Below are 12,886 nucleotides of genomic sequence, written 5' to 3' on the forward strand. Positions count from 1 at the left end.
ATTATTAAAATTATTGTAACAGATGGCACTGCCATTCTACAGGTAAATTAATAGACTTCATATTGGACAAAACCAGCTGAAATATGTTAAACAGCACCTATTGCAGATGCAAACATTAATGATATTATATTTATTCAAATTATTATGTCAGTGACACCCACGTTCCTTTGAGAATTACTGTGTTTAATCTTAATGTCTGTACAGCCACATTAGGCAATCAGAGCACAGATGAACAAAAATCATTCATAGCACAACACTAAAGAATCCCACAGGACGCTTTTTTTGCCAAGTATCCGAAACTGGACACTACGAAGTAGCTCGAAGAACTACTGACCAGTAAACTACGTATGAGCAGTTATAGCAAGAGAATCCTTCACACTGACAGATTAAATGTGCCACCATTTAGAACCAAGGTAACGTGGAGCAAATGATACTGCATCACTGCTCTAGTCTGAAGTGACTTCAAGTAACCAGGTATAAAGCAGATACACTAAAGTCACTGGAGTAATGCAGTGAGAAGTACACAAGTTTACCTTCTTTTGCAACCTACTTACGCAGTTATTTATACTATGTTATGTTAGGAACTCTGTCACACCCAGAAACACGAATACCTAAGATACTAGGACTCTACAGAGAGAGACTCAATGTTCACGTGTTTTAGAACTTCCTCATACTTAGAATTTTAACTGAGATTTTGAAATGATATATCAGATATATATGATAAATATATAGAGAGCTATGTATGATAAATGAGCGCTAAAGCAGCTCTCCTGTTGCTGGTTCAGAGAAGCATGTGTATCCGTGCACCTCAGAGGAGTGCATCACCCAAGCATTTGAAGTTCAGGCGCTCTTTTCAACTTAAGCCTATGCCTGACATGATTCAGAGATACAGGATTAGACAACAGAATAGAAAATTGTTACGAATGGCAAATATATGGTACAAATCTTTCACTCAGAGTTCATAAAGCCGTTCACATGCAATTAAATAACCAAAACAAAGCCGTTGTGCAGCTTAGTAACAACAAAACCCAACTGATCTGCATTAACTATCATGAACACATTTCAATAACCACCGAGCAGCAGTAACAATAAACCACAGCATTTACCTTCATACATGGATTTCTTGTAAAATGTATTTTATTTCAGGTAGCAAATCTCTGTATTTTGTTAAGATACAAGTTTCGACATGAACTCTCACCCCTAAAAGCTTATCTGTGTTTTTACTAAGCAAATTTTCATATGAAAACTTAACCTGTAGATAAATGAACAGATTCTACTAGACATTCAATTTACAGGTGGCAAATTGAAGACACAAAAATCAAATGACTAGGCATAAGGAAAGAATTGAAGTCAGTAGCACAGCTAGAAATTGAAGGCCAAGTAGAACCAGATACATTTTCATATTAATTTATGAGAAAACTACTGGCATTTACCAAATTAATACAATTGCTCTAGAATTCTAAACTCAGGACCTCAAACTACTTGGCATTGACCTGGTAGACAAGTTTAACAAGAAAGTACTTTGTTTTCAATAAGATTTGGTGGAGTGACTTTAATAATTACATGACATTTAATTCAAAACAGCATTCTTCTACACCACAATATAAGAATAACCACAGTAGTAGCAACATTTACTTACTTAGCAGTAGAACATCAGAAAAGATGACTCAGGTCACTTAACAAATGCCAGTAAATTCAGTCTAAATACTTCAAATCAAGTCTAAGGATTTACTTAAACTTATGCCTTGGAGAAAGACAGGAGAGACCAAAACAACATTCATTTACAACGTCCTCACAGTAGCAGCAAACCAATTAAACACATTTGAAAAACCAAATTTCACGCTGAAGTAATAAGATCTTCCTGACTCCACTGACAACTGACTGAATGTCATAAAGGACCATGACTTTTTATATTGCCTTAAATCAGAGCTGCAAAAATAAGCATCATGAAGATAACTGAAGCAGCTCTGTTACCATCCCATCGCCCTTCAAGCTGCATTAGTCAAATTACTGGGAAAAGAACAGGGAAAGTCAGCTATCAAAAATTAAATGTCAAACTATACAAGAGTTTACTTTTAGTATTTATTCACAACAGGAAACAAATATTGTGGGTTTGATTTATTATTTTTTTTTAATCACTTAAAACCGAGTCTTCAAACAGCTTGCACAGGTTCATCTAAATTTACTGGTAACTTGCAATGTAAACAAAATTCCCTCACTTCTCATATTTACCTAAATAATTCCTTCTAAAATTTCTATAAAACAAATTAAAAAAGGCAAAAACAATGGCACCCACTTACCAAGACTTAAAATATCTATCCACAAAGAAACACCCCCTTTAACTTCAAGACATAAGTGCTGTAATATAAAATAGTATCTAAAAATCCCCCCTAGAAAAGGATTCTTATTAATCATTACAGGTTTTCTCCCAAAAAGCACAGTCACAAACTGACATCTGTAAATGGAAACCTGTACTTCAGAGTCTCCTGCTGATTTCAGCAGCAACTTGTAGAGTTCATTATGTGAGATTTACCATTTCTTTATGTAATACAAGAGATGGATCTACACTTGCCTGTGACCACCAACACTTGTAACCAAACAGGAATCGATAACCCATCAACCCAGAATAACTGCAGGCCCGTTCTGCACATTCTCTCCCCTTTCAAGAGAAGAATAAACTACCAATCCTTTTCCACAATCAGCATGCTGCAGGAGTCTGGACGGTATTTCAACAGCCCAGAAGTTTACCTACCTGATCTGACATTAATTGCAAATCCACCAGTGCCCTGGTTACTCTATCACTAGGTCAGACTACGAACTCCTGCTCAGTAGGCTTCAGAATTAAGATGGGACACAATATAAAGGAGAGAACATGCTGACTTACCCACTATAGTGTGCTTTTACTCTGATGAAGTCTTTGTTCAAGCCAATTTTTGAGCCCATTCTGCTAGGCATGGTCTGTATTTAGCACTCCGAATAAAATGATAAATATATAGTAATAAGTTCATTCAAGACAGGTAACATTTAATTCTGAAGTGAACAGCTCCACATGTGAAATGTGTTTCTCCTCTGGATGATTTTGAATCCAGCTGCATAGAAAGAAAACCAGAATACAGATGAATATACACACACACTACTAAATAAACAAGTTGTGTCAAATTTTATAAACACAAATAGCTTTACATAGAACAGCAAGAAATCCCAAGGAAAACACACAAGACCATTGATCTGCACAGAAATTAAACGAGATCAGTTAAAAAATACACCTGTAGTTCAGTTTTACAGAAATATCCCAAGCACTTAAGGATGTGTCTTAATAAAACATTCAACAGTTCCCTCTTGGCCAAAAGTACTGCAAAGAAACCTTTATTTATTCTTCAACACTGTTTCTGGCTCTTTTCTTCCAAAGAGTGAAGTATTTTAATTCAAAATAGGTTTTTATACACAGGGAAGACTACTATCAATTCACGTTAGTTACAAGTTTACCCAAGAAAGGCAGCAAAGAACTCCTAGGGCAAGTTAAGTTACCTTTACAACTGGAGACTGACAAACACCTTGTTTACTCAAGATTACCGCCACCTTCCCATGAAGGTGTAAACACTGAGGCAGGTCCCTAACCCCCCGCTCCAGCTGGGGAAGCGGGGACAGAGGTCCCAGGGCGAGACCCCAGAATTCGGCCTCCCGCCCCGTCCCCTCCCGCGGGGTCAGGAGGCACACGCAGACCCCTCCTGTCCGACCCCAGGGACCCCCCCTCAGCGCCGGAGACACGGACACAGCGGCCGGGAGGCGACACCGTCGCTCGGGTCTGGGTGGCGCCGGCACTTCCCAGGCGGCTGCCGCGTTCCGTGCCGGGACAACGGGCTCCCCCCGCCCAACGCCTCCGGGACTGCCCCTTCCTCCTACCTGCTCCGGCCGAGGGAGGCCCACGGGTCCCGCTTCTCTCCTGCTCCGCGCACCCACCGAGAGCAGGCGGCGCTCCCCGCCCGGGGCCCGCGGCTCCGGACGCGTCCCCGCGGTGCTCGGCTACACCTCCACGGCCCGAAAGTTGCTCAAAGTCCCGCCAGGAAGTTCAGGGAGGGGCCCCGGCTCCCCGCCACCTTCCCTGCGGGCGGGACCCCGGAGAAGAACGATGAGGAGAGGCGAGAGGCTCCGCTGCCCCCTCGGGCGGGGCCCCCCCGGCCGCTGCCCCGCCTCAGCACCCCGCTCCCGCCAGCGCCGGCGCCACCGCGCCGAACATGGCGGACTGAGGAGCTTAGCGCCCGCAGCCAATAGCACACCTCCTACACTACCTGCCAGCCAATCGCAAGCTCCGACTCACCTGGAACCAATCCCTAAAAAGGATCCCGCCCACCCGCGACCAATCATAAGCCGGGAACCGTTACCTGGGCAGTAAGGGGAGTCTCAGCCAATCAAAAACGAGCGAGGACGCGGTAGGGGTACACCTGCAGCCAATGGGAGCGGGCAGCGCCAGGCGCGGGCGGGCGGCGGCCGAGGGGCAGGTGCGGGGGGCAGCGCCGGGCCCTCCCCCCCCCCCCCCGGGCCGCTCCCGCCCTTCGCCTCGGCCCCGCCGCGGAGTTTCGGCGCCCGCGCAGCGTCTCCGCGCCCCGGGAGGCGGCAGCGCCGTGGCGGGAGGAGGCCCCAGGCCCGAGAGGAGAGGCGGGGGCCACCGCCACGGCGCTGGGGGGGGGTTGGTGCCTCTACCCGCCTCGGAGCTCTCTGGAGAGGCTGTGAGTTGTCCCGCCTGCCGCAGGCCTGTGGCTTCCCGGGGTGGGCTCGCCCTCGGCGGGAGGAGTGAGGGAGCTTGGGTGGCGGCGGCGGGATCCCCCGGACTCCCCGGCGAGCGGCGACCCGCGCCGGGCCGGCGACAGGGACCGCGGGGCCGCCTGAGGGCCGGGCCGGGGCGGTGCTGAGGCGAGGGGCGGAGCGGAGCCCGGGAGAGGCGGCGGCTGCCCGGCGAGTCCTGAGGAGGAGGAGGGGGTCTTTGCCGTGGTCTTCCACAGGCGCAGTGATCGCTCTCTTTATTTAAAAAATAAAATAAAATAAAAGCCCACCCCAAAACAAATACCCTGCCCGCACCCCCCGCAGCAGCCCGGCTGCCGCCTCCGGAGCTGTCGGCGTTGCTTCCTGGGAAGGCTCCACTTCCACGGGAGTGTGATCTGCCACGAGCGTAAATGGAGCATCCAACCTTCGGGGCCTTCCTTCCAAAGTGTTAAAGCGTGGAAACTGCGGCCAAGGTAGTAAGGAGGAAATAAAATATCAGCGATGGACTTCTGAGGGGCCAGAGGGGGCCAGAACACCAGCGGAATACGCTGTGTTAGTGTTCTTGAATGAACCGCAATTTCACGAGAGGAAGTCTGTGAAATGGTTAATGCCCTGAACTTTATAAAGGTGGTTTTGTTGTTGCTGTGGTTTGTTGTTGGTTTTTTTTTTCCCCTAATGATACTTTAATCTTTTGCTTTCAAATAGTGAATCAGCTGTGATTGAAGCAAAGCCACCTCCTGCGTGAAGGAGACCGGGGCTTTGCCTGTTCTTCAGATGAAGGCGTGGGATAGTTAACTCGGAGAGTCCTCTAGTGGAAATGCTGCTTGTACTGGTCAAACAGCTGGTTTCCTTCTCTCTCTTAAAACGGTTTTCCAAGCAAGCAAGCTATCCGAGCAAAAGGTTTGCTTTGGGGCTTTTGTTGATCTATTTATGCCTGCCATTTGCCAACAGTAACCCACCAACTCTGAAAAATAAACCTAACCAAGGTGTCACAGCTATTAGATTTTTTTTTTGGACTACCTGGAGTTGAGCAGTCATATCTCTATTTTAAAAATGGAAGAAAAAAAAAAAAATCCTTAGTCTCCTGCTGTTACTTTGTGTACACCTACATCAAATTCTTTTTAGACAGCATGTATCGCTTTCACAGGATCTTTATGGGGGGTTGTGGGTGTGTGTGTGTTGGTGAGTTTGAATCCATATAGCCCTGAGCCTTCTTTTGGTGTTTCTACAATCTTCCAGAACACAAATAAATAATAGTTAACACTAGTTTAAGTAGCAGTAAAGTGGCAAAATGTATTCCCATCAGTCTAGATGTTTTCTCCACACCAAGGAAATCCATCAAATGGTTTAATTTATCAGTCTGCAATCTGAATTGTTCGTGGATCCACTGTTAATTTTATCTGAGTGGAAGCTGTCAATATGGTTTCAAAATGGGACCTTAAATCTTCATGTGTTCTCAATTTCCTCTGCTTAAAATGGAGAACATTATGTAAGATATGTCTACAAACATAATCAAAGCTTGACTTTGATCTCCCTGTCGTGTCATTAGACAACGTCAGGCCCTTGAGTTGTTGGATTGGCTGATAAAAGGTAGTGCAGTTCTTCAGAATTGTGATTTGAGGCTTTCTGTGTTTTATTGTTGTTATTTTTTCCTAGAACAGCTTACCGAGGACAAAAGATTAGGTACATTTTCAGTGCTTGAAGAAAATCTCAAAAATAATATTTTTACATCTTGCCTAGATCTGTTGTAGTTGATCACTTGGTGCTAATGCTGTTATTTTAGAAGTCTTACTTTGAGTTGGTTTGTATTTTCTTATATTCCAAGACTGTTTAAACACTTGAATTTCTTAATAGATACTTCCCACTTCTGGGCAGATGGCATTTTTTGGAGAGGATATCAGCTTTGCTCGGTGCATTAGCTAATAAGGTTGTAAATAGTTTGAAAACGCAACATATTGTATAATCATTGTTTCTGGCATTATGTTTTTGAAACACAGTCAACTTCTGTCCTAGAGCTGTAAATCCAGAGTGTATTCCTGAGCTTTTTTTTTTTTCCTTTTTTAATCTAGATGGCACAGCATTGCACTTTTATCTTCTACTAAACTACCCTCAGCTTAATAAAATGTTGCAATTATGCTGTCCACTACACCTAGTTTTGAAGAACTGACAGGCTCCTACAGGTAATTTAATTTAATTTTATTCCAGGTTTAAATGAGATGTTTATTGCATCTAAAATTTTACTATTTTTAAATTTTTTGTTATCTCTTGGTATCAGAACTTTGAAGAGCAGGCTATGAAGTGAACTGATCTGTTTGAGAAAGAGAAAGGTTAAAAAAGGTTTTTTCAAGTATTTCTGTTCTGTTTTCAAAGTAAGTCCTACCATATCCAGTGGGATTTTCCCATTCTTGCATTCCTTTCTTTATATGATGAGCGCTGACAAATCACAAATATCTGTCACATGGCCTAAAAGAATTTTTTAAGAGGTGGGATAATAGTGATTTCCTTCCTTTATTGGTAATTAAATTCTGTGAGAAAGAAGGAAGAGCTCCCTCCTGCTGGGAATAGCCATGACGATTTACCTTTCTGGGTTGGTTTTTTGCTTGTTTTTTTTTCTTTTTAAAGTTAATGCAGCTTATTAGCAACCAGGATCAATAGCAGGCAGGAGCTGCTGAAGTCTAGTGTAAGTTATCTTAAGGAGAGCATACTTAATTTGCAGAGTGATTAATTTCTTAGTGAAATGCATCAGGATCTCAAGTTCTGGTTTAGCTCGTGTCATTATCCCATCACCTCAGCCACAGTGGATCTGCTCCTGTTTTATACAGTTATGGCCATGGTGATCATCTGGATTCACACATGGTGGAATGCTCCATTCAACCTCAGCGTCCAGTTCTGCCACAAATTTATAGTGCCAGTGGAGAACACTGGTCTGCTGAGGGATCTAATGTTGGTATTTTGGCTGCTGCAGCCTAGCAGAGTGGTGTTACCTCGTTATTGAATTAGTTTTTTGACTAAAAGTTATGAACACCCAGAGTGTTGGTTTCCAAAGTTAATTCTCCCTTCATTATTTCATTGTACTGTTGTCTCCGACAGTAACTTTGAAGCCAGTATTTATTTAAGCATGTGTATCTGCACATTTCCAGCAGATGGCAAGATATTCCTAGGCAACTCTGGGAAGTACAGTTGTATATACAGTGCTTGTAAGTGCTAGTTCTTTATTTTAATGCTACAGGCTGTTCTTCAAAAATTAGTTTAAAGAGAAAAAAATGAATCGGGGTTAATGATAGCATAAACCTAAAGTACTGCTTCAGGCATCAGATATTTGTATTAATGTTTATTAATCTCACTCCAGTATGAGGTTTTTCTAGCTGTATTTTCCTTTTTAAAATTCTAAAAACCATTTGCTACATAATGGGTTTGGAAACTGTCAGACTATGCAGTACAACTGGTTTAGTGCCTCTAACAAGAATGTAGTAAGCTTCCTTATCTCCTTTTTCACTTGGTGTCTTGATAGAAACAGGCAGTGGTTGCATAGGAAAACTCTGTTGGAGGGATATACATTCCTTGCTGTCTCGGGCCACTATTCAGAAAATAATTTGTCTTGCATGCTTAAAAAACTGAAGCACCTAAATACCTCACTGAATTCACAGAATGAAACCAAATAATTTATTCCAGGCTTCACGTGAAAAAAAGTAGTGTCTTTTATCCTTTCAGTGAAAGGAATAATATTCCAAAATCAATCAGAGCATTTTTCTATATGTACCACTCAAAAGAAACAACTATTTGTCAGATATAATTCTATACACTACAGCCAGGAGGAAATGAGAATATTTCTGGACTGAAAAGTTATCTAGTTTGGTGAATACCATAAAAAATAATTTGATATCACAGGTGTAGTACTTCTAACTAGTATTTAGGCACAAATAGCTACAAAACCAGGAGAAGAAACTAACAATGTACAATTATTTTCTGTTAGTTTTTAGGTCAGAAAGAACCATATTCTCTTCAAGCTGAACTTCAGCATAACCAAGAGACAGAACCAAAGTTTATCTTGTCATCTTTACTCATCCTGCTTAAAATCTGTAAGTAATGCCTGGTTTTGGAAGGAAGCTACTGCACCTGAAATTGTTTGTGTGTATTGAATTTTATTATATTTTAACTCTTGTACCTATTGTTTCCGCTGTGCATTTGCCTCTTTCTGATCTACTGATAGATACATTTGTCTAATGGAAAAGCATTTTAACTTTTCCAAATAGCTCCAACCTCCCTTTGCAAATAATCTCAGCGGTTCTTTTTTCACATTTTGATGTACAGATCTCTTTGAGTGCTTGTGCTTTATATTAACTTATTGTTATTCTGCCAGCAACAGCTGCTGCAGAAAGAAAGAAAAAAAGGAGTATCCTAATGCTTACCCATTCATACTATGTGCTTCCACTTGTACAAGTTGGTATTGTAAAAATAAGTACAGATCCAAAAAAAGTGAGTCTGTGAATCCAGGCTACAAATAATGGGAGAGAGATTTAAAGATGGTGCTGGGTGGTTTGGTTGCATAAAAGAAAGCTTAGCCAATTTATAGCAGTTAAAAGTATGGTTTTGCTTAGTAGAATGCAGTAAGCCATGTTTTGTATTTCAGCATATGAAGTTCATGGCGTTGGGTTAGTAAAAAAATATGGTGGCTTATTCTTGGGAACAGTACTTTTGGTTAAAAAAGTTAAGTCACAGGTGGGGCAGCTCTTAAAAAAGTTATGAAGCACTTATGCAACATTGGCATTGGAATATTTACGATATTAAAATATTCATTTAATGGAGAAGGGGTTATAAAATCAGATGAAAAATGGTCTGGAACAAGATATCACGTAAAAAGTAATTGAGAATCATCACAGGATTATTGACGAGCAAGGTTTATTTTTTTGTGTAGCTCAGATCACAAAATTGTTTTTGACTGAGACTCTTGAATCCCAAGGTTAAAGGAACCAAAGGATCTTGACTGAAAGGGATGCTTATGCTCACTAAGGAACCGTACGGCAATAAAAGGGAATTTTTCAAGGAAACTTAACGATACATGTAAAAATCTGCTAGAATGTCTCAAGTTAGTTCAAAGTTAGTTTGCCGATGTACCGTCAGGTGATCAGTATTTGGCTAAAACAGGCACGCTCACAGACTGCTCATTTTGAGATTTTTATGTTGAAGTGCTTTGTCTTCACCTTTAAGACTTAATTATAGATTAGTTTCAAAAGTCTGTCCGATAATTGTTACCACGTATCCCAGATCCTACAGGGAAAAGCTCTGCTCTTTAACCCAGTGAGGACAACTGAGTTCCGTGTTTAAGGTGCTATTGCTCAGCACTCGTTCCAGGAGTAGGACAATTTGCAGATCAGGGAGAGAAATGCTCTGGGTCTGCTGGTTAAGACGTGGGTGGGAGGCAAAGGCACTGTTGGAAGCATTTACACAAATTATCAGTCATAGCTAGGAGGCTCCCAGCTCACTGTCACTGCCAGTTGATCTGTCTCCTCTCCAGAGCACTATCTCTGGCTTACAAAAGACTTTACTTTGGAAGAAATATATCTCTTCAGAAAAAAAAAAAAATCAAAGGATACACATTTGTTACGGTTCATTTTATTTCACAAGTGAGGAATTCAGCGGAGATGAAGACTCTGTCCTTGGAAGCTATTGCTGCTGTATTGATCTTTACATCTCCCCTTTCCGCTACCATAAGAAACAGGGAGAAAAAGCTCTCTGGTTTAATTTTGATAGTTCAGTGAATGCATAAAGTTATGTAATTAATTAGCAAGTGGCTCAGCTTGGAGCTTCATTGCTGAAATGACTAGAACTATTGGGAGTGAGTTCCTACTAAAGGTTGTGGAAGAATCATTGCACTATAAGGGCACCTCACAGAACAGATCAGGTACTAACTTATTCTTACAGATTTAGACAGAAAGATAGAGAGTGGTAGGTTTTTAAACCCAATGATTGGGTGGCAGGACTTGTACTTTTTTCTACCTTTGCTTTGCTGAAATTATTATTTTTTTTTACTACTCTATCCACAAAGTACTTATATGTTTCTGTAAAGGTTGATCAAAGAAAATCCTTCTCCTTTTCTCCCTCCTAAACGCTTCATTTAAGATGTCATTATGACAACTAGTTCTCAAAGACAATTGTTGGAAAAAAGAGGCAATCAGTACTAGGTTTACCTCAGTAGAAGACGACAGGTATCCTGTTATTACTTGAATTAATGACTTAAGATCTTCAGCTATATTAGGACCTGTCAACTTCCCAAGGTTTTAAAGCTTTAGTAGGGATTAGTGATGATTTGAGACTATGAACTAAACAGCAGATAAATAGCAAGAGATGGCTACTGTCTTCAAATACATGTGAAATGTGAGTAACCACTTCTGTGTCGCTCTAGAATGAAAATGCACCCCCACAGAATGTCTCTTTAGCAGATCAAACCAGCAATGAGTGCAGATGTGCAGGCTGCTCCTCAGCTGACTTAATCTTTTTATTTCCCAGCAAAAGATAAGCTATTGTTTCTATTGAAGTCAATGGCAGTGAAACCATTGAATCCAGGGGGGAAAGAATTTGGGCCAAATGCCACTAAGTTTGGATAAAAACTATAAGGCAAAGCATTAATATATTTGAACATAAACTGGGGTAAAGCATATATCCTACATAACATCAGAAATCACCATGGTAATTCTTTGCAGATTTTCTTGCTGGATTGAATATTAGTGTTTTTCTAGCCCATGTTAAAATAGACAAAATGAATAATGTTTCGAGACTATTTTAAGTCAACACCTCCCTTTCTTATATAAGATAGAAGCACCCAGAAGCTAACTCACTTTTGTTGACACCACATTAGCCACCAGGATAAAGAGTTCTATGGGTAGCCCAAGCTACCTATGTTTATAAAAGCAAACCCTTATGCTTCTGTATTTATTTTTTTCAGGATATTTAAACAACCTAGCTCTGTAGAAACAAAATTTTTGACCGCTTTCCTTTTCTTTGTGTTCACCAGCACACAATACGCTGTAAATCACAGGGGCTCCTTTCTTCTTGCTGCATGACCTGTTCCTAATCCTTTAGAAAGCAACAATCCCTCTGCTGAAAGATAACTGTGAAAGAAACTATGGAAGAAAGAAAATGGATGCTTCTACCATTGAAGACATGCATTTGTCATTTCAGAGGATGGAAGAAAATGGTGAAAAATTTAAACAAAAAGACTTAACCCCTAGGATCAAGTTTTCACCTTGGTTCCTCAAGAATCCTCTTTTTATTGCTTTCCCTGGGCCAGACTTAATTGTGCTGTCCTAAACTCTCATTATTGGTCCAGCCAGCATTCAGTTTGATTGAAAGACAGGCATTCTTAGCTCAAAATACTCCAAATCCAAGAAGTGCCTGATGGATCCTTCAATAAGTATGCACAGAAACACCCTTGTAGGCAATGGGGAAATAATCACAGCTGACACATTAAATGTTTCTTCTTTATAAAGTACAGGTTCAATTTTAAAATACTATATGCGCTATAGTTTATAAACAATATCTAGAATCCTCCTGTCTTTTATATATATATCCCATAGGACCTTGTATATATAGAAATTGCACACACAACCTGGAAGGATGAGGGTAAGATAATCTTAAATATATCTGTAATTACATGGTAAGTTTAAGTCGTACAGAAATAGATCTTTTGTGTTTGTCTGACTCTGAAAGAAATGTAGCAATAAAGGAAGAACAGTCTGGATGGACTGTTACACCAGATGTTTTACAGATTACTCTGTATTTCATCACTCAGTATTTAGTCTTAAAACTGTAGTAATTCTAATGCTGAAATAGCTGAATAGCCTACGTATTATTTTGCTACTTCCAGCTGTGCCTGTTCCACATACTTACCCTTTAAAGCTGGCCAATTATTTATTACTATGTAAAGAAAAATGTCCTCCTTACCCCATCTGGTAAGCCAGTGCATGAAAATGGAGAGCTTTGTGATATTTGTGCTAGCACAGGGAGTTCCCCGTGCTGCTCTTGTTCAGATTACTCACCCGATAAGCAACTGATGCAAACCTGTATTTGTTAGTAACTTCTGCTACCCAGTGACTATGGTAAAGGTGTCTGGGACACAATTATGATC

General features: G+C 41.1%; 2 protein-coding genes across 4 annotated transcripts in view; one reads left to right on the forward strand and one right to left on the reverse strand.

Moving 5' to 3' along the window:
* The window catches only part of PRKCZ (protein kinase C zeta), a 66,607-nt gene extending 62,382 nt beyond the window's left edge, over positions 1–4,225 (reverse strand). The window contains exons 1-2 of the mRNA XM_074924605.1: positions 3,904–4,225; positions 2,885–3,089 (exon numbers count right to left, since the gene is read on the reverse strand). Of these exons, the coding sequence (XP_074780706.1) occupies positions 2,885–2,955 (71 nt within the window). The 5' untranslated portion in view covers positions 2,956–3,089; positions 3,904–4,225. The remainder of the gene's footprint in view (positions 1–2,884; positions 3,090–3,903) is intronic.
* A 222-nt stretch (positions 4,226–4,447) lies between these two features.
* CFAP74 (cilia and flagella associated protein 74) overlaps positions 4,448–12,886 on the forward strand; it is an 89,847-nt gene continuing 81,408 nt past the window's right edge. For all 3 annotated transcript variants that reach the window (XM_074925011.1, XM_074925014.1, XM_074925013.1), the window contains exons 1-4: positions 4,448–4,727; positions 5,467–5,661; positions 6,831–6,941; positions 8,735–8,840. The gene's annotated coding sequence lies outside the window, so the exon portion shown is untranslated. The remainder of the gene's footprint in view (positions 4,728–5,466; positions 5,662–6,830; positions 6,942–8,734; positions 8,841–12,886) is intronic.

This window comes from Athene noctua, chromosome 22 (assembly GCF_965140245.1).
Source record: "Athene noctua chromosome 22, bAthNoc1.hap1.1, whole genome shotgun sequence".
Taxonomy (NCBI): domain Eukaryota; kingdom Metazoa; phylum Chordata; class Aves; order Strigiformes; family Strigidae; genus Athene; species Athene noctua.